Genomic DNA, 20,531 nt, shown 5'->3' with positions numbered 1-20,531 from the left:
ACCCAGAGAGTAGAGGGTGGAACCATACATGTTAGTAAATATGGGTCAGGTCCAGGACCGAGTCTGCTGCCTGCCCTTGACATAGCCACTTTTCTTCAAGAGGGTCTGCCTTTAGTCAGTGGGTCTGTAGCTAGGGTCTTCCTAGCATCCTCTTTGTGGTCAGATTGTGATCTATGTGTTCCTCTCTGTTTGGGACTTTTCAGAAATCTTTTATGGCCTTTTGAGTCTGTCTTCAGGACCCCTTCTCCCATATAAACCTCCTCTGGTCATGTTGTCTTCTGTCTCTCCAGCTACAGGCTTCAGACTAAAGTAGGGGCTGAATTTAAGAGGTCTATTGCTACTCATTCAGTTCCTGCTCCTTACCTCAAACACAGCTTCAGGCCTGTGATTGCTCTGCCCTGGTCTGCTGCCTCTAGGCGCAGGTTTCCTCCTCAGTCCACAATGGATCTGCACTCAGTTTCTGGGCTTGAGCAACAACTGCCACTTGGCACCTGCTGTTGCTTCCTCCCCAGTGTTAGCCTGGCCTGTGTTGAGTCTAGGATGTGTAGGGCTCGTCATCCTTTCCATCGGTGAGGAGAGATTTATGCAAAAGCCCAAGCTTAAATCCCAAGCTTAAACACTGATAATAAAGGAAATGCAAACGAAAACGACTCCCAGGTTCCACTTCACAGTCATCAGAATGACAAAGATAACAAAAAAGGAAAATGACAATGACTAGAGAGGCTATGGGTGGACCATTATATTAATGCACTGCTGGTTGGACTATAACTTGGTCCAGCAACATTCTAGAGGAATTTGTAAATATAAACTATATAACCATATACCCAAAAAGTAACTTTTTTTTTTTGGCATACTCTTTGACCCTTTAGATTGTTGAGTTCCTGGAGGGCAGGGACTGTCTTTTGCCTTTCTTTATATCCTCTTCTCAGCGCAGGTGCTTAGTAAATGTTTATTGAGTGCTCTCCTGGCCAGTGCATATACTAAAATTGGAATGATACAGAGAAGATTAGCGTGGCCCCTGTGCAAGGATGACATGAAAATCTGTGAAGTGTTGACTATTTTATTTTTTAAAATATTTATTGACCGACCTAACAATACTACAACTATAGGTACATTCCAAAGAGATAAATGACAGAAGGAAAGAGTCCATATGTACAAAAATATTTATAGCAGAATTATTTTGGGTAGCGAGGTGCTGGAAATAAAGAGGATGCCCATCAGTGGAATGGCTAAACAAATTAGGGTGTATAAGTGTAATGGAATGATGTTATGTGGTAAGAAATAAAGGGAAAGATTTAGAGAAACCTGAAAAGACTTACATGAACTGATGCAGAGTGAAGTGAGCAGAAGCAAAATAATTTATACAGTGGCTACCATATTGTAAAGGGCTACAGCTTTGAAAGACTGAAGAAGTCTGATTGATGCAATGCTGAGTCCAGAAGGCTGATAATGAAACCTGCTTCCTAGATAACTCTGAGACTCTCTAAGTGGCAAAGCAGTTATAGATCGATCTACTTTGGTAGAGCTCCTCATTGGGAATTCCCTACAGTAATGACATCACAAGTCCTACCCTATTCCCCCAACAAAAACTATCTCCTCTTGTTGACTCCACTTCCTCACCTTCCTCTTACTTCTGAACCCTTTGCAATTTGGTTTCTGACCTCACTATCAAATAAAACCCTCTTCAAGGTTATGAATGACTTCTTAATTACTAAACCCAATGACCTTTTAGCAATCCTTATTCTTCTAACTAGAGCCAACTAGGTGTTGCACTAAATGGAGTACTGGGTCTGTAGCCTCAGACACTTACTAGCTGTGTGACCCTGGGAAAATAACTTACCTGCTGTCTGCTTCAGTTTCTTCATATGTAAAATGTGGATGATAATAGCACCTACCTCCCAGGGTTATTGTGAGGATCAAATAAGATAATATTTGTACTTTTAAAAAGCATTTAGCACAGTTGCTGGCACATGGTATAGATGCTTCCTTCCTTCCTTCATACCTTCCTTCCTTCCTTCCTGCCTTCCCTCCTTCTTTCCTTCCTTCCCCCTTGGCAGGATTTGGCACTATTGACCATCTCCTCCTGAATACTTTCTCCTCCCTGAATTTTTATAACTCTACGCACTTGGTCTTTCTTCTATGCATCTGTTACTTTTCAGTCTTTTTTGCTAGATCATAATATCTGTACTGCCACTTAACTAGTGGTATTCCAAGGGTTTGAGCCCGTATCTCTTCTCTATCTTAGTGATATCTTAGATCTTAGTGGTCTCCTCACTTCCCATGAATTCAATCATTATCTCTATGCAGATGACCCCTCCGATCTCCTGCTTCCATCCGCACCCTGACAACCATCATTGAGGGGAGCAATGCATGTGGAAAGGAAGCCCACCAACACTAACGGCTGCCCGAGTCTCACTGGCAGAGCAGACAGGTCACCTTCAGTTGCCAAGAAGGTCAGACCACCTTGACCACCACCTCCTCTTAGACACAAGTGGAAACGGGGCTGTACCCTGAGCCCCAAAGCCCCAAGAACAGCAACAGTTCCCCAGCACCAGCCTTTCTTGCAGTCTGCTCCCAAAATCATAGTCCAGGGAAGCAACCCTTTTGAAGATGTGACCTGGTAATTTCCTCTCCAGGTGCCAAATGAAGCCCCTTTCTTCCCAACAACCACAGCTACTGAAGACCCAGAAAAGGAAGTTCTTACCACCAAAGTCCTTGGCTCTATCAAATGGTTCAACATCAGAAAAGCAATGTGGTTTTGTTGATGAAAATAATACTAAAGAAGATGTATTACCATCAGCTTGGCCACTGCACCCTAGAGACCATGGGCCTTTCTATCTCTCTTGTAGCTAAAACCTTCTATATGTGTTATCTCCCCACATTAGAATCTGCACCCTTCGAGAGCAGGAACTGTCCTACTTTTCTTTTGTATCCTCAGCACTTAGTACAATGCTTTGCATGCAGTAAGCAAGTAATTTTTCATTCATTCATGGACAAATCCAACCCTAGTCTCTCTCCTCAGTTTTCAGCCCTCATCATCAACTGTTTGTTGGACATCTCATCTCTAATAGGCTACATCTCCATGGATGTTCTGTAGGCACCTCAAACCGAACATGTCCAAACCTCATTACCTTCCCCACTCCTCCAACTTTCTTTTTCTTTTCTTTTCTTTTTTTTTGCCGAGGATACTATATCTTTCCAGTTCCTCAGGTTCACAACCTCGGAGCCATCTTTGACATTTCTTTTGAACCCACCACCCATAGCCAATCAATGATCAATACCTTATTTATTCTTATTTATGATTCAGTATCTCTCCCAGCTGTTCCCTTCTCACCACTTGCTAGGCCACCACACTAGTTTAGTCCCTTACTTCTCACCTGGACAGTCTCCTAATTATGCTCCTAGTTTCTGATCCATCTTTGATGTATGACTGTGAGCTCAGTGGGGTCGGGAGCTGTATCATTTTTTCATCTCTGCTTCCCTGAATATGGGACAGGGGATATTATTAACTGGGGAATCAGGAATGGCCTTTTGTCAGAGGGGGCACTTGAGCTGAGCCTTGGAGAGAATTAGGGGTTCCAAGAGGTAGAGGTGAGAGGGGAAAACATTCCAGGTGTAACTGGTGATCATGTCATGCTTTCTTACCCTCTCTCATACTATTGTCCTCGTAAACAACACTCACAGTGTTGTTTATCCCAGGACCCAGGATGATGTCATTTTGAGGAGCAGAGAGAAATCTAGAATAGTATCTCTACTGCTCATTGTGCCCTTCCCCCATCACTAAAAAATATGCCCTAGATGCCTTCTTTCAATGGCCAGGAAGCTGCATAATGAGAAGAGGGAAACAAAACCTGGATGTTGGCACCTAGAAATGATTTTCTCCCCTTTTTACCCCTTGTTCTTTAGAGGGACTTCCTGCCTGCCATGCTGGATGTGGTACACAAGCAACTTTGCACTTCTACCAAGCTACAGCCACAGATACTGCCTGAGGCCAGCACTGCAGAAGTGATAAAGAATGATCCTGAGGCTCCAGAAGCTAATGGGATCAGAGTGGGGGTGACTTAGTAGGTGAGACTCTTACTCGGCTAATGGGAAAGTGGAGCATCTTCTTATCTTCTCTGTTATCCAAGTCCCAGGCAGAATCACAGATGTGGAAGCCCTCCCATGACCTGGGGGGTAGGGGAGCCCGGGAAGTGCTTGTGGTGATTGGCAGTTGGTGGGTTGGCTAGCTTTTTCTTCCTGGGCTTGTTTCCCTGAACAGTGGTTGTGCTGGGCTGAGGCTGTGCTGGCAGCTGGACCAATCAGGGGTGGAGTGCCCCATGTGGGAATATTTAACCTTTTCTTTAATTTTTTCCATATCCAACTGTGTGGCGACGGTAGGGAGATTTTGTTCTATGATTGTGGGGGATCGTTTGGACTGAGAGAATAACTTGCAGACCCAGGACTGGGGTAAAGCCATGGATTTTTCCTGTTTTATTAATTTGGAGTCATATGGCCGCATTATCCTTTAGTCTCAATCCAGGACCTGACAACTGAACCTGACGCAAGAACACTAGAGACTCTACAGCTATTTCTTGGCTGACGGCTTGAGTATAGTGCTATCTAGTGGACGATTTGTATATTGCACTCCCTTGCTGGAAAATCAATGTAAGCAATGAAAAAGCTTTTATTGAGTGCTTAGCTATGTGTAAAGCATTTTGATAAGGAATGGCAATACAAATAGAAAAGCAAGACAGTCCCTGCTCTCAAAGAGCTGAGTTTCTAACTGGAGGATCAACATACATTGAAGGCCTTAGCTGTAAGTTGAATAGAAAGATCCTATGCTCCAGTGGCAAACCAAATGGTAGTATATCTTCTTTAATATTATTTCCACGGATAAAACTATATTGATTTCTGATTTTGAACCATTTAACAAGATTATGGTGGTGGTAATTTTCCGTCCCAGATTTTCAGAACCTGTGGAGGTAGTTGCCAGGTCACATCTCCAAAAGGTTTATTCCCATCCTCCAGAAGGTTTATTCCCATTCTCCTCAATCTAATCTCATGCTCACCCTCTACTCTAAAGCCACTCAACCCTTCTACTGGACTCTCTGGAATGCTGCTGCTTGGGAAACAAACTAGATTTCATCTTGAATCTTTTCTATTCTCATTCCATCTATTTAATGGTTCTCACCTGATGACACAGCCTCCCTGGCAACCTTTTTCAGCACTGGCTGCACTCCTGACTCATTGATCGTGGTGGGGGAGTTGGATTACTTCTTGTAGTTCATTGCCACTTCCAGACACTCCCTCTACTGAGGTTCATTCAATCCAATATTTATCACTCAATCAAGATTCTGGCAGCTGTAATCTCCCCACCCCTAGGACACTCCCCTTCCTTCCTCAAGGCCTGGCTCACAGTCTTCCCTCTCCACCTCCTGCCCTCATACTAGGGAACTTCAATATACATAGTGATATTCCCTCAAACTCCCTAACCTTCCAATTCTGCAACTTATTCATTTCCCATGACCTCCACCCTACCTCAGCGACACAAAAAGATGCTCATACTCTTGTTCTTGTCACAAATACACCATTTCCATGTTAATAAACTCTGAAATTCCTTTATCTCATCATAATCTGTTATCATTCTGCCTTACCTTCTGCCTTGAAACTCTAACCCCTGTTCTTCCTCACTGTGACCTCCAATCATGGCACCACACAGTTCTTTCCCACCTGTACTGGCTACAATCTCTTCCCTTCCCCATCTTGACCCTTTGGTCAACTTGCTTGAACCCTCAGTTCAACTCTACCCTGTCCTCTTTTCTCAAGTCTCTTTCCTCTTTATCCTATCAAAGACCTTATCCTTGCACATCTCAGCCTTAGATTGATCCCACCATCCACTGCATAGGCTTCCTACTCACTTGCTACTGAACGAAGCTGGACAAAATCACAAAACTGTCCAAACTGGGTCCACTACAGGTTTATGTTACGTAAGCTCAGCTGGGACTTCACTGCAGCAAGGTAATCCTTTTATGCCTTCCTGATCAGTTCACTATCCCATTTACCACAGTGGCTTTTCCAAAGCTGTTCATCCCTCCTCCAACCTCTCATAGCTCTAACCAACCTCCAGACTGAGAACCTTGCCTCATATTTCACTGAAAAAAAAATGTAGGCCATTTGCCAAGAGCTCCCTCTTCTCCCCTTTTCGTTGTCCTGCCTCACTCAGATGCCTTCCACCAGCATCTCCTTCATCCTTCCTGTCTTACATGAAGAGGTGGGCCTTCTCCTTGTCAAGGGAACCTCCTCTGAATTCACAAGGGATTCCATTCTATCCTCCTCTATCGTCCCTGTTTTCTCATTAATCTTTAATAGCTCTCTGCCTACTGGTTACGTTCCCACTGCCTGCAAACATGGCCATGTCAACCCTCAAAAAACTAACTTGATTCATCCATCCTTGCTAGCTACCATCCTATATTTCTCCTACCTAAACTCCTTGAACAGGCCAATTATAATAAATGCCTCCGCTTCCTTTCCTCTCACTCTTTTTAATTCTTGGCAGTCTGTCTTCCAACATTATTATTCAGCTGAGACTGCTCTCTTCAAAGTTACTAGTGATCTCTCAATTGCTAAGCTTTTTCTCAGTCCTCATTCTTTTTGACTTCTCTGCAACCTTTGACACTGTTCATCACCTTCTTCTCCTTAATACTCTCTTTTCTCTAGGTTTTCATGATACCTGCTTGTCATCCTACATGTATGACCACTTCTTCTCTGTCTCCTTTGCTGGATCTTCATCTATGTTGTATTTGCTAATTGTGGATGTTCTCCAAGGCTCTTTCCTGGTCCCTTTGCTCTTCTCCCTATACACTACTTGGTGATTTTATCAACTCCCATGGTTTTAACTATCATCTCCATTCAGATGACTCTCAGATCTGCTTGTTCAGCCCTAACCCCTCTCCCACCTAATCTCTCTCAAGACCTCCAGTCTCATGTCTCCAACTGTATATTAGACATCTTGAATTGGATATCCCTTGGACATCTGAATCTCAATATGTCTACAACTGAACTAATTTTCTTTTCCCTCAAACCATCCTCTCTTCCTAACTTCCCTATTATTGTTGAGAGAACCATCATCTTCACAGTCACTCAGCTTTGAAACCTAGAGGCAGCTGGGTGGTACCATGAATAAAGTGCTGGACCTGGAGTCAGGAAAACTTATGTTCAAATCCAGCCTCAGATGCTTAATGGCTGTGTGACCTTGGGGAAATCACTTATCCTTTGCCCCATTTTCCTCTTTTGTAAAATAGGGTTAATAATAGTACCTACCTCTCAGTGTTGTCCTGAATATCAAATGAAATAATATTTTCAAAGCATTTTGCAAACTTTAAAGTGCTATATGAAAGCTAGCTGTCATTATCATTGTCATCATCATCGTTATCTTTGTCATCTAGGTGCCATGCTCTTCTTTTCATGCTCTCTTACTCCCCTATCAAATCAATTATCAAATCCTGTCACTCCTAGATTTATAACATCTCTTGCATAAATCCCCTTCTCTCCTCTGACACTGTCAACGCCCTGGTGCAGGCTGCAATCACCTCACTCACGGGAGCTAATGAGAACACCAAGAAAGAGAGGGCACAGGCCAAAGCCCTGGGGTATACCCACATACGAGGAAGATAGAATTTGGATGATAGTCCTATAAAGGAGACTGAAAAGGAATGGTCTGGCTTGTAGAAGAGAAGCATAAAGAGCAGATCAACAAATGCCATTGAGGAGAGATTCCAGAGGGCAGTGGGGGGTCAACGATGTCAAATACTGCAGAGAGACCAAGGGAAGACGAGGACTGGGAAAACGCTGTTGAATTTTCTACCATTTAAATGAAAAAAAAAAACAACAACCACAAAACAAGCGAAAGTGAATATTACAGAATTACAAAGAACAAGCATGGCCAGAGAGAAGAGATGTACGAAGACACCTCCCCTGCTCTTTCAGAGGTAGGAAGCCCATGGTTGTGGAACATTGTGTATGGCCATTTAATGTATTGATTGGTTTGGCTGATTTTTTTTCTCTTCTTTTTCTTTTTCTTAAAAATATTCTTTGGTGTATGGAATGGCCCTCTGGGAGAGGTAAGGGAAAGGAGTGCTAGAAGAAATTTAGGCAATGGGAAAACAAAAGATATCAGTAATTTTTTTTTTAATTTACAAAGAGAGAGGCAGTACCTGTCATCAAGGAACTTACATTCTAACAGACAGAGACAACACATAAAGGAGAGTGGTGGCCAAAGAAGGGAAGTTTGATCTGAAGTCTCATGGGGACAGTGAATTGATCATAGTGCAGGAAACTGACATTAAAACATGCATTTTCTAAAAGCAATGGTAACATTGATCTGATTCCGGAGCAAGATATGGAAGTGTGTAGGGGTTGGGGGTGAAGGGGGTGGGGGAAGTAGGTAATGCCTAGGTGAATAGGATGTGATCCAGCTCTCATCTTTCTCCCAGCCTCTAATTCCATATAACCACATAATTATTGGTTGTATAACACCTGAGTGTCCTGTAGGCAATTCAAATGTAAGGAATATGTTCAAAACAGAACTCACTTCTCATTTCCCCTAAGTCTACCCCTCATCCTAACTTTCGCTATTTTTTTTTGTCAACAGGAAGAGTACTGGATGTAGAGCCAAAGGACCAGGGTTCAAATCTCACTTCTGCTACTTACTACCTGTGTGGTCACACAGAATGACCAAGTCACCCCACTTCTCTTGGCCTCCATTTCCTCATCTACAAAATCAGAGGGTGACCTCTGAGATCCTTTCCAGCTCTAAACCTATAGTCCTGTGATCCTTGCAGTCGCCCAGGCTTACAACTTCAGAATCATCCTTGCCTCTTCACTCTCCCTCACCACCCAATCGATTGACAAGTCCGGTCAATTCTTCCTCCACAAAATCCCTAACTTTGCTTAACTAGCCTGAGTCTGAGCCTAATCCCTTCTGGGTGAGACCGTTGGAATAACCTCCTGATGAAGTCTCCCTCGGATAAACATGGCTCTCCATGAGTTTTGCATTGAATAGATTTCAACAGCACAGTTTCAGCATGCTACAGAAGGCTATGCAGACTCAGAAATTAGAGGTCCTGGATTCAAACTGTAGTTTTCACTTACTAAAAGACTTTGAGCAATCCCTTCACCTCTTAGGGCTTCCCCGGGCTCAGTTGTGAAATGAGGGGTGGAGCTGCATGACTTCTGGAGGTCCTTGCCAGTTCCACGTCTATATACAATAATAGCTAGAATTCAAATAGCACCTACTATGTGCTAGGCTCATTAAGAATATCTTATTTGATCCTCAGAACAACCCTGGGAGGGAGGTGCTATTATCCCCATGTTACAAATGAGGAAATTGAGGCAGGCAAAGGTTAAGTGGCTGGCCTAGGATCACACAGCTAATAAGTAACTGAGGCAGGATTTAAACTCAGTTCTTTCTGAGTCTAGACCCAGTACTCTGTCCACTGCACCACCAGCTGCTCCTTAAACGAAACGTAGTTCAACTCTGCCCCGCCCCGGGTACTTGTCACCAAAATTTTAACTTTTGGTTTCGTTTCTTTGTAAGGGGGAGGAAGCGGCTATGATTTTCTAGGCTTGGTAGGAGAGCGCCAGACAGCGCCACGGGGGCTGGTGCACAAACCAACGCCGGGAGTATGACTGAGCTGGAGTCCGAGGCGCAGGTGGAGGTCCGAGGTCTGCCCCACTTCGTGTCTGACGAGTTAGTGACATTGTATTTCGAGAACCGGCGGCGCTCGGGAGGCGGCCCTCTGCGAGGCTGGCAGCGGCTGGACGGAGGCGGGATCCTCACCTTCCAAAAGCCAGAGGGTAAGAAGGAGCGAGGCTGGAAGGGTGATGGGGAATGAGTCGGGGGTGTGTGTGTGTGTGTGTGTGTGTGTGTGTGTGTGTGTGTGTGTGTGTGTGTGTTCCGGGTGTGTGTTCCGGGTGTGTGTGTGTGTGTGTGTGTGTGTGTGTGTGTGTGTGTGTTCCGGGTGTGTGTTCCGGGTGTGTGTGTGTGTGTGTGTGTTCCGTTGCTAGGAACCCTGACCTCCCCCTTCTTTACTCCAGATGCCCAGCGAGTCCTGGCTCAGGCCAGCCATGTGCTGCAGGGCACAGCTGTGAGTGTGATGCCTTCTCCACCCCGGGCCCCTCAGCGTCTGCTGCTCCTGGGCCTGAGGCCTGACACAGCCCCAGAGCTCCTGGAACTTTATGTGGAGAGCCTTTTGAGCACCAAGGGCGAGTGTCAGGCCCTCGCCAGCCCCCGGCCAGACCGGGTCCTGGTACAGTTACCCATGACTCTTTCAGAAGCAGGTGAGGGGTCTGATTGGGCTGGGCTGACACGGGAGAGGTTCAGAAATATGGAGAAGACAGCGGGGAGGGTATGTGCAGGGGTGCTGCTGTGGGGAGAGAGTTGGGGCCTGGTAAGGGAGAGAAGAGGAGAATTGTTCCAAAGTCCTCCAGCCTGGCCATCTTCCCTATGGCAGAGTTTGAAGAGCTGGCTTCGCGGTCCAGTGGGAAAACACTGGACGGTACAACGGTGTCACTGGCCTGGGTGCCCCAAGCTCGTGCTATAAGGGTTGTGGGGAGAGATCAGCCTCCAGATCCTACTCTGCTTCAGCTCTACCTGGAGAATGAGCGCCGCAGCGGAGGCGGTGCCCTGGAGGGACTACGGACCCTACCTAGGGCTCAGGGAACTGTTGTCACTTTCCAGCAGTGGGAGGGTGAGTACCCCTTCTTCACTTGCTCCAGATTCCCCAGATCCGGTTTTGCGTGGGAGGAGCAGGTCCATATGCTAGCTGGAGTCCAGCTTCTCTCCCAACCCCAATACCCCACCTTCCCAGTCTGCTTATCTGTCACTTAAGTCTCCGTTAGCATGAAATCCCAAGCGGTGCTCGCCCCTGAAGGACTTTCTCCCCCTCCCAGTGGCAGAGCGAGTGTTGAACCACTATCACCAGCTTTGCGGTTCAGAGCTAAACATAGTCCCCCACTATGATGTCCTGGATCCTGAACCTGAGCCTGAGCCTAAACCAGAGGAAGGAGAGAGACCGGCTCTAGGAGAGATGATTTCCATAGAGACACCAGGAGAGAAAGTGCTCAGAGAGACTTTTGGAAAAATAGTGCCTGTGGAGAGACTGGAAACGGCAATGGCTATGAAGAAACCAGGGGTAACAGTGCCTGTGGAGAGTGCCATAGGGACAATTCCTTTGGGGAAAATGGAGGCGACAGGGACTAGGGAGACACCAGAGGAGTCAGTGACTGTAGAGAGACCAGGGGCAGTAGAACCCCTGAGGAGCACAGTGCTCGAAGAAACTGTGCCAATGGAGAGATCAAGAGAACCGGTGGGGCACACAGTGCCCAAGAAGGTGGTACCAAGAGAGGGAAGGGAAGAGATGGTTAAAGCAGTGGTGCCCATGGAGATCCTGCTGCCCATGGAGCCAGGTGCCTTGCGATTTTTGCAACTCTATTATCAGGAGTTTCTTACTAGCCTTGATGAAGTAACCCTCTCCACACTGGATGGCCCTGATGTCACTGGCTTCCAGGTGAGTTTCTCCTGATGCTGTGTCTCGGCTATTCTGAGCATACTGGTAGCCTATAGGGAGCGGTGACATCTTTTAGGAGAATAGACCAGCTAAAAAGAGGTTCCAGCACTACAGTGGTCCTTGACTCTTTTATCTCCTTTGCTGGGTTTCCCAATTCTTTCTATGGCAGCCTGTGGTCTACCCACTCTCTCCCTGGGCTCTGGGGGTGGTCAGGCTGCTTCATTGATCAGTTCTTGTCTTTCAAAGTTGTTTTTCTTTATAATGATGCTATCCTTGTAGAAATTGTTCTCTTGGTTTAACTCACTTCACTTCTCAACAATTCATATTAACCTAGGATTCTCTGAAATGTCTCATCATTTCTTACGCAAATAATATTCCATTACATTAATATGTTCAACCCTTTACTAGTTTGCAGGAGGCAATTTAAGGCACATCCTTAGATTATAGTTCTTTTCTCCCTCCCCCTTCCATGCTAAGTACCCTGTTAAGTACTACCCCCCTCAAGATAAAGAAATTTGTTTTTCCCTCCCTTTGTATTATCCTCCCTGTTAGTCTTCCCTCCTAGCTGTCCTTGATTGTTTCCTGGTTGAATAGGATGTATTTCTTCACCAAATTGTGGGTCCCTTCAACCCTCCTTTATCCGTTTCAGATATGAGCAAGATTTTACTTATCTGATGCTCAGTTCTCCCAGCCCTTCCTCCATGATTGTATGTATACCCTTCTCATCAGTTCTCATAGATTCAATTACCATCTTTATACTGATGATTCTCAAATCTACTAATCCACCTCTCTCCTGACCTCTAGTCTCACATCTTCAATTGCCTTTTGAATATCTTGAACTGGATATCATCCTGTAGCAACCTTAAATAGAAACTAACCCCTGTTGGCTATATGTTGACTTAGAAAACCACAAACTGACATGATCTATGTTGTGTTGTATTTTTAATATTCTGTTAAACATTTCCTAATTACATTTTAATCTGATTGGACTCACACTTGAGTTTGACACCTCTGTCAGTGTACACATTTGAAATTCAACATGTACAAAACTGAACTTATCTGTCCTCCCCTAAGCCCTCCCCTCTTCCTATCTTTTTTACTCATAGTTTTCAGGGAGTCCAGTGATTCTTAAAATTTCTCTTCTTGATCTCTTTTCCTGGTCAGTTGTTTTTTATTTTTGTATCAGATATCTTTTACTTTTTTATTTTGTTGTAATATTTCTTGCTATCTTGTGGAGTTATTGATTTCTTTTTGGTCTGCTCTAGTTTTCAGGGAGTCCATTTCTTGGGTAAAGTTTATCACTTTCTCTTCTAAGCTACTTATTCTCTTTCCAATTCTTTCCACAAAAATTTTTATTTTATCTTTATTTCTTGCTTCATTTCTTCTGAGTACTTATGTAGTCTTCTGGGGAAAATATACTTTTTCCTCTTATAATTTCTGCTTGCAGTTGTGACAGAATTACTCTCTCTTTTGGAGATCTCTAGATTTTCAATCATTTTTATTCTAGTCAGTGTTTTCTTTAATTTCATCATCTCTCCAGCTTTACTTCTTAGATTATAGCTTTGTGCCAGGGCTAAATTTCACCCTTCTGCCATGTGTTTGGCTTATCCTCACTTGGTCTCATCCCAGGTTCCTTCAACGACCTCCTCTTCCTGGGGTTAGGCTCCCTTGGACCTTTGATATTCAGAATACTGGACCTTCAGGGCCCTCTGGCATCCCAGGACAAAGTGTTAGGGATATCCAAGTCCCTGGGCCTGAGGGTCTAAGCATTGCTGTGTAGGTCATTCCCATGGATTTCCAAGTCTCCACCCTAGGGTTTTCTCAAGGGTCCTCTGCACTTGCTACCTCCAGGCACAGAGTCTTGCAGGCTACATGTATGTCTGGCCTGACTCTGGTCTGGTCACACTTGGAAGCTACTTTATGTGCTGGGGCTGGTGGGCTCCTTTCCCATGACTTCTGGGCTACTGGTTGACTTTTTGGGGGTGCGTTTCTAGGGACTGAATTTCTTGATCTTGCTTCCATCTGGTGTGAACTATAGGGTTACCTGGGGTTGTCCAGAACATTCCACTTATCATCTCCATGCTTTTGGACGAGCTGTCTCCCGTGCCTGAGATACCCCATCCTCTCCTCCATCTCTTGTAACACCTAGCTCTCTTCAAAGCTCAACTCAAATACTACTTCTTTCAGGATCCCTTTCCTGATTTCACCTGGTTATATTGTGTTACCTAATTACTTGTAATTTCTTCTGTATTTATTAATTTGCTTGTTGGAAAGGCTGTTGAGAGGCTCAATTTAGATAATATATAAGATATTTTGCAAACCTTGTGTCAGCTGTTGCTATTACTATTAATGAATTATCTAGGCCGGAAGTAACCATGTGGGCACAGAGACAGGAACCACCTTTCCATCTCCTTGCTAGGTGGGAATTTCTAATCTCTCCATGTTTGGAAGCCCCACTACAAAGTCTATCCACTCACCACCCTCTTGTTTCCTACTTGAGAGGAACCTCCAACTTGTAGGTCACTGAAAAAGAAAGAAAATTTGGGCTTAATGTAAGGGAAATTCTGACAACTGGGGCTGTCCCCAAATGGGTTGGGCTGCTTTGGGGAATATAGTGATTTTCCCATCATTGAAGTTCTTCAAGCAAAGATTAGATGAACACTTTTCAGGAAAGCTATAGACAATTCTTATTCTGGAACATTGAAATGTGACAGAAGAGATTCCATTTAATTCAACAAATTACTCTATGTGCAAACACTGCACTAGGCACTGGGATACAGAGACAAAAATGCCAAACCTCTGACCTCATGGAGCTTATATTCATCCTATTGGGGGAAGCAAACACTTAGTAAGTAACTACAAGGTGACACAAAATGATTTTTTTGTTGTTTTTGGAGGGGGGACGGCAGGGCAGTTGGGGTTAAGTGACTTGCCCAAGGTCACACAGCTAGTAAATGTCAAGTGTCTGAGGCTGGATTTGAACTCAGGTCCTCCTGACTCTAGGGCCAGTGCTATATTCACTGTACCCCCTAGCTGCCCCACAAAATGGTTACAAGAGGTAGAGAGCATTATCAATTGGGGGATTAGGAATGGCCCCTGATTTGTACTTTGAAGGACACTAGGGAGTCTTTGAAAAGTAGGTGAGAGCAAGTGTGACCCTGCCAGACAGAATTTCTGTTTAGTACTACAAACAATAGGGGGTCATTGAAGATTGGCTGTGAATGGGTTCTGTGCGAAGGGACTGATTGCATTTTCCCGATTTCAGATTCCTATTTCCAGCTAGCTTTCCCTGGTTTCTCCCATATCTCTTCTGTCTCCCCCATCCAGGGGAGATATCTCCCAGAGTCCTACCAGAATAGGTTTACGATCTCACAAGCGTAACATCAGAGGCTCTGATAGCAGACACACCTCATTGAAGAAAGAGGGAGCTTTCCTTTCCCCCCAAATCAACAGTCTCCCTCTGAACTTTTTTTCTTTATATCCACAGCTCAGTGGGGCACTGGAGCTGTGCCAAGCTGCTGAAGAGTTCCTACAGAGCCTTCTGGGTAGCATTGAGTGCCATACGCTGCCTCTGAAACACCCGGGCAGTGCCTGCTTCCTGTTAGGCAGTGAGGGCCAAGGCCTCCTGAAGGACCTGGAGGTCCAGTTCCATTGCATCCTCACAGTAGATCAACAAGTGGTGGCAGCCCTCGATGCAGCCCTTGATGCAGACCCTGTGGAGGTACCTGCTTTCACCCTCTCCCCTAAGCCCTGACCCTGACCTCTGAGCTAATTGTTGACCTCACCTTGACAACCCCCAATCTCAGATCTTGCTACCATCATTCTGATCTTTGAGTCTCAGTTCTGGCCTTAGGTTGATGCTCCCAAGAGACATAGGGGCTGGGGGAGTATGGCAGTGAGTGTATAGAGTCCTGACTCTGCTTCTCCCTATCTGATCCTATTCCCACAGCTTGACCCCATGGACCTTCCAGAGTTACCAGCAGCTTGGGCCCATGACCCCTCGCCCTCTAGCAGCACTGTTCCAGATACTTCAGCCAGCCAAATGGGTACAGGCACCACCCAGCCTCCCCTCTCCTACTGTCCCTATCCCCCCTCTCCAGCTTCAAATTATCCTTCTCCTGTTTTTCACCTCTCCAACTCTATCCCTCTACCTGCCCTTTAGAGGAGATCAAGAGGTTTCTGGACACCCTGAAGGGTCCAGATGAAGAAGAATGCCCTCCCTTAGAGACGGAGGATGAGGAACTGCATGAGTCTGAGGAGGGGGTAGCAGCCCTTGGCAGAACAAAGGAGACGCTTGAGGAGGAGGCAGCCCTGCAATTGGCCCTGCATCATTCCCTGGAGGAGAAGAGCCTGACAATGTGGGAGACAAGAACTCTGAAGCAAGCACTGATGCTGTCCCTGCTGGATGACATAGAGCCCAATGGCAGTGGTGGTGGTGACAGCAGGGGGAGACTCCTGGTTCATGTTGCCCTTGGTCAGGACCTCAGGGAGCTGAGCCAAGCTTTGGAGGCTGTTCTCAGGGCACAGCTACGAGAGGAGAGGGTGACGGGTGTGGACCAGTGTTTACCCCCTGCATTCTGGTCCCGCCTGGAGAGGCACCATGATGTGACAATCATCCTGCAGGGAAATTGTGCTATCTTAAGTGGCTATGGTCCCCAGCCTTCCAGTGCTGCCAATCACCTCAGAGCACTGATGACTGTCCCCTTGAGCCAGAGCCACATATTGGCCCCAGACCCTGCCAGAGCAGAAGGTAAGGCTGGCACTAACCCCTCCCCCACTACCTTCACCTTCATCTCCCTTGGTCACTTGCCCACATGCCCAGTGCTTCTTCCTCTCTCCCCATCCCTAAACGACAACAATTGAGTGTCAGAACCTTGGGGGAGGAAGGGATGAATGTCTTGACTCTGGGTCCCCTTCACTCCGCCCCCCACACCTCATCAGTCGTGCCACAGGTGATGGAACAGCAGCCACTAGAATTGGAATGTCTGGAGGAGAGTAGTGAGGAATTCCAGGAGACAGTCCGAGCCTTTTGCAGCACCTTGGGCAACTCCTGCAACAAGATTCGCATCATCAAGGTAAGCCTTAAGTCCAGCCCACCCTGCCCTAGGCACTCCTGAGCACTTCCCTCTTCCCCCATTATAAAAGCTATCTCCTTCAACAGCTCCCAGCAGTTCTACCCAGGTCTGGAAGATCAGAAAAGAGGTCCTCTTTCCTCTGACCACCACGGGGAGAGCCTGGGGCTGCCTGGAAATTGTAGTCTGGAAATTAGAGCAGGGTTTCTATTTTGTTTGATTTTAAAATAGTGATCACCTTCTTCAGCATATACCTCATTTCACATTTGGAGTTCCTTACCTCTCTACTGATAAGTGTGGGGTATACTTGACTGACAAATGTCCAGGATTGAGGTTGGTCATTTAACCGGGGTTCTCACGCCTTTTGTATTCATTCTGTTCTCCCGGCTCCGCTCACTTCTGCCTGCACCAGTAGCTTGTACCAATAGCTTCCCAAGAGCCTTCAAATTCTCCATAGTCATTTATGATACTATAAAGACAAGGAAAGGGCCTGAATCTGTGATTTCATTAGTATAGGGAATCTCCAGATGAAGAAACTTCTTCTAAAGAAATCAGAGCCATCAATATTCACATGAAAAATACCCTAAGTCACTAATAAATAAAGAAATGCAGATTAAAACAACTCTGAGGTACCACCTCACACTCATCAAATTAGCTAAGATGACAGAAAAGGAAAATGACAAATGCTGGAGGGATGTGGGAAAATAGATACACTAACACCCTGTTGTTGGGACCGTGAACTAGTCCGACCAATCTGGAAAGGAATTTGTAACTATACCCAAAAAAACTCTTAAACTGTGCATACCTTTGGAACCAGGTTTATCACTATATGCCTAAGAGATCCAAGAAAAAGCAAAAGGACCCATATGTACAAAAATATTTATAGAAGCTCTTTATGATGGCAAAGAATTGGAAATTGAGGGGATGCTCATCAATTGGGGAATAGCTGAACAATTTTATAGAGTTTGGAGTCTAGAGACAGGAAGACCTGTGTTCAAATCTAGCCTCACTAACTGCGTCATCCTGGAAAGGTCTCTTAACCTGGAAAGGTCTGCCTCAGTTTCCTTATCTGTAAAGTGGGGATGCTAATAGTGCCTAATTATCCTAGTTGTGAGGATCAAATGATAACGATATTTGCAAAGCACTTTGCAAACCTTAAAGTACAATATAAATGCTAGCTATTATCATTTCTTCCTTGGTAAAATGGGAACAATAATCTTTCCACTGTTGTGAAGAAAGTTGTTTGTAAGGTTTAAATTACTACTTCTTATTGTTTTAACTGTTATTATCCCTTCTCCCTGCTAGCTCTCTTCCGCTGCCCATGGCAACCTGGGGTTTAAGCTAGGAGGTTGAAGGGAGGAAATTGGAGCTTTTCCCCAAGTCCAAGGTCGGAGGGCTGGGGTAGGGCACAAAGGTCATGGCATGCTTCTAGGAGGCTTTAAGGAGATAAAGGGTCCCATAAGAGCTGCCCAAGGTCAAGGGGGCACCCTGATATGGATGCTTTATGAAGGTTTCTCTTGAATCTCATGGCCCTGTCCCAACACTACCACTATGATTTCTGAGCCTTGACTCAAGGTCTTTCCCCCCAGCCTGGCCTGGCTTGGGCCACCACCCTTAGCAAACTAAACTGATTCCCCGCCCCCCCCAGGTTTCCCTATTCCTGAGTAAGGGTCCAGAGAAATGATCTCTGAGTATAGACATAGTCCAAAGGCTGATGTTAGGATTTCGGGTGGCATAAGGTTTACTTTGCAACTATCGTAGGGCTCCAGTGAATGCAATTTTCAAAGGAAGAAACAGGCTGTGTTTTACCAGGGAAAAAAACCTAGGCATAGAGAAGTTAGATGACTTGTCCATGATGACACAGCTAGTAATTGCTGGAGGTGGTATTTGAACCCAAGTCTCTTGGGACACTGCCATCACCTCTGAGCTGGTACCAGAAAGCCCTGCTCTGCCCTGGGTCTGGAGCTTAACTTAATGCTTCAGCTGCCCTCTCCCCAATCCCTATCCTGACCCCTGCCCACTACTAAGTTCTCTAGGCAACTTGGCCAGACTAGGTGTCAAAGGCTGCCTTCTAGGGCCATAGAGAAGTCACTATAGCTGCTGGGCACTCACTGCATTTGTATCTAAGGTCATAGCCTAGGAAATGAAGGGAAATTGCTTCTTGACCTTTTGGTCCCAATCAAGTCCAGAAAGTTCTAGGAGCATTCTCTGGGTCTTTGGAGTATGTTAGGGGTCACAGCCTGGGAACCCTTAAGCTTCTGGCCTGGTTAGATTATTGCTCACTGAATGGCTGCGTCTTTCTTTTGCCCTTAGGTTCAGCGGGTGTCTCATCCCCTGCTCCAGAGTCAGTATGAGCTGCATAAGAAGACCCTGGAAGAGTCATGTCCCCAGCATCCTGTCGAGCGAATCCTCTACCATGGAACCTCTTGGCAAGCCGTGCCTGATATCTGCAGCCATGGCTTCAATCGTAGCTTCTGTGGCCGCAATGGTGAGAGGCAGGGAGGCAACGTGAGAGACCTACAAGAAAGATTTGGGGGAACAGGGTGAGAGGGATAACGTGCATTGGAGAGTGAGGAGCAGGACTGAGATACAGGTTGGGGGGTGTTGTGGGGGAGAGTGAAAGATTTAAGGAGAAGTGTGAGAGATTAGGGAGTGATGGGGGGCCAGGCCCAGAGGTATGGGAAGGTTCTGGGGTGCAGTGAGGGCAGGGGGCTGGAGTCTCATCTTTTCCCTTCCTCTGCCCCAGCCACCTTGTATGGGCAGGGGGTATATTTTGCTGTACAGGCTAAGGTCTCCATCCAGGACCGGTACTCACCCCCAGACGCCAAGGGGCACAAGGCGGTGTTTGTAGCTCGAGTGCTGACAGGAGACTATGGGAGAGGACATCCAGAGCTACGGGTTCCACCCCAGAGGGACACCGAGCGGGGTATCCAGCGCTATGACAGTGTTGTTGACTCCACAAGAAAGCCTAGAATTTTTGTCATCTTCCATGACACTCAGGCCTTACCCATCTTCCTCATCACCTGTCAGTGCATAGAAGATCCCAGCATGCTCCATAGTGACAGCTGCAGTGAACTCAGTAACCCCTCTCCATCACTTCTCCCCTACTGACTGCTGAAATGGCCCCAGGACCTACTGGCTCCTTCTTTGCCTGAATCATCCAGATCTGGTTTGTCCACATGGGCCAGGTAGTATTGGATGAAGTAAGGTGGGGAGAAGAATATGGGGAGAGGGCCTGGTTTCTTGCACTGGCATAAAAGATTTTCTTCCTTCTTCTCTGCTCCTACCTTCTTTTCATCCCAAGATATTCTCTCTGACTCTCCTTCTTCTCCTTCTGTCCTACTTTTCCCCTCCCCACAAATGGAGATCTGATCTAGAAAGTGAAAAGGGAGCTTAAAGGATGTGGGAAGGAGAAAACTGTCTACATAGATCTTCCATTCTTAGTACCAAAAAACAACAGGTGCGACATAGAAAAATGGGAAAGTAGCCTGGTGGTTCCTTGGAGACAATGGCCAAGAGGCAACCCCTCCCCCAAAAAAAAGCATAACTTCAGATGTCTATGTCAAAAGGACAAAAATATGTGATGAGCATTTTTAGTTTCATAGGTATCCTGCCAGAAGCAGCATGATGTTTAATAGTCAATAAAGATTTATTAAACACCTGCTATGTGCTAGGTGCTGTGCCAAGTGCTGGGGGGATACAAATAAGAAAAAAAGATAGTTCCTGCCCTCAGGGATCTTACAATCTAATTGGGGAAAATAATATACAAAAGGAAATTGAGAAGAGGGGTAGAAGGTGGGTGCCACTTGGGGTACCTAGCATGATGTTAAAACCAAGAACAGCTGACGAAAAATAAAGTGTTAGCAGAAAAGTTCTCAGCCTTCTAGAAAGGAAGACTTTGGGGGGAGTT

General features: G+C 45.8%; 1 protein-coding gene and 1 non-coding gene across 2 annotated transcripts; both read left to right on the top strand.

The window, feature by feature from the left end:
• The first annotated feature begins 958 nt into the window (after window positions 1-958).
• On the top strand, window positions 959-1,063 carry LOC118835012. The gene has a single exon (XR_005009379.1). It is a non-coding gene; the product is annotated as a U6 spliceosomal RNA (small nuclear RNA).
• An 8,528-nt stretch (window positions 1,064-9,591) lies between these two features.
• PARP10 (poly(ADP-ribose) polymerase family member 10) lies at window positions 9,592-20,277 on the top strand. Its single transcript, XM_036744696.1, has 10 exons — window positions 9,592-9,837; window positions 10,078-10,320; window positions 10,494-10,730; window positions 10,933-11,549; window positions 15,037-15,270; window positions 15,499-15,595; window positions 15,712-16,299; window positions 16,491-16,624; window positions 18,935-19,109; window positions 19,368-20,277. The coding sequence occupies exons 1-10, from the start codon at window positions 9,666-9,668 to the stop codon at window positions 19,730-19,732; spliced, it is 2,862 nt and encodes a 953-aa protein (XP_036600591.1). The 5' UTR covers window positions 9,592-9,665; the 3' UTR covers window positions 19,733-20,277.
• Window positions 20,278-20,531: the final 254 nt, after the last annotated feature.

The sequence above is a fragment of the Trichosurus vulpecula genome, chromosome 1 (assembly GCF_011100635.1).
Source record: "Trichosurus vulpecula isolate mTriVul1 chromosome 1, mTriVul1.pri, whole genome shotgun sequence".
Classification (NCBI taxonomy): Eukaryota; Metazoa; Chordata; class Mammalia; order Diprotodontia; family Phalangeridae; genus Trichosurus; species Trichosurus vulpecula.
Note: the sequence above shows the minus strand (reverse complement) of the source record. Positions and strands in the feature narration are given on the sequence as shown.

Coding starts and splice junctions, on each gene's coding strand:
- PARP10 (XM_036744696.1), top strand. CDS start 9,666: ATGACTGAGCTGGAGTCCGAGGCGCAGGTGGAGGTCCGAGGTCTGCCC. Junction 10,321..10,493: donor CATGACTCTTTCAGAAGCAG/GTGAGGGGTCTG, acceptor TCCCTATGGCAG/AGTTTGAAGAGCTGGCTTCG. Junction 16,625..18,934: donor ACAAGATTCGCATCATCAAG/GTAAGCCTTAAG, acceptor TTTTGCCCTTAG/GTTCAGCGGGTGTCTCATCC.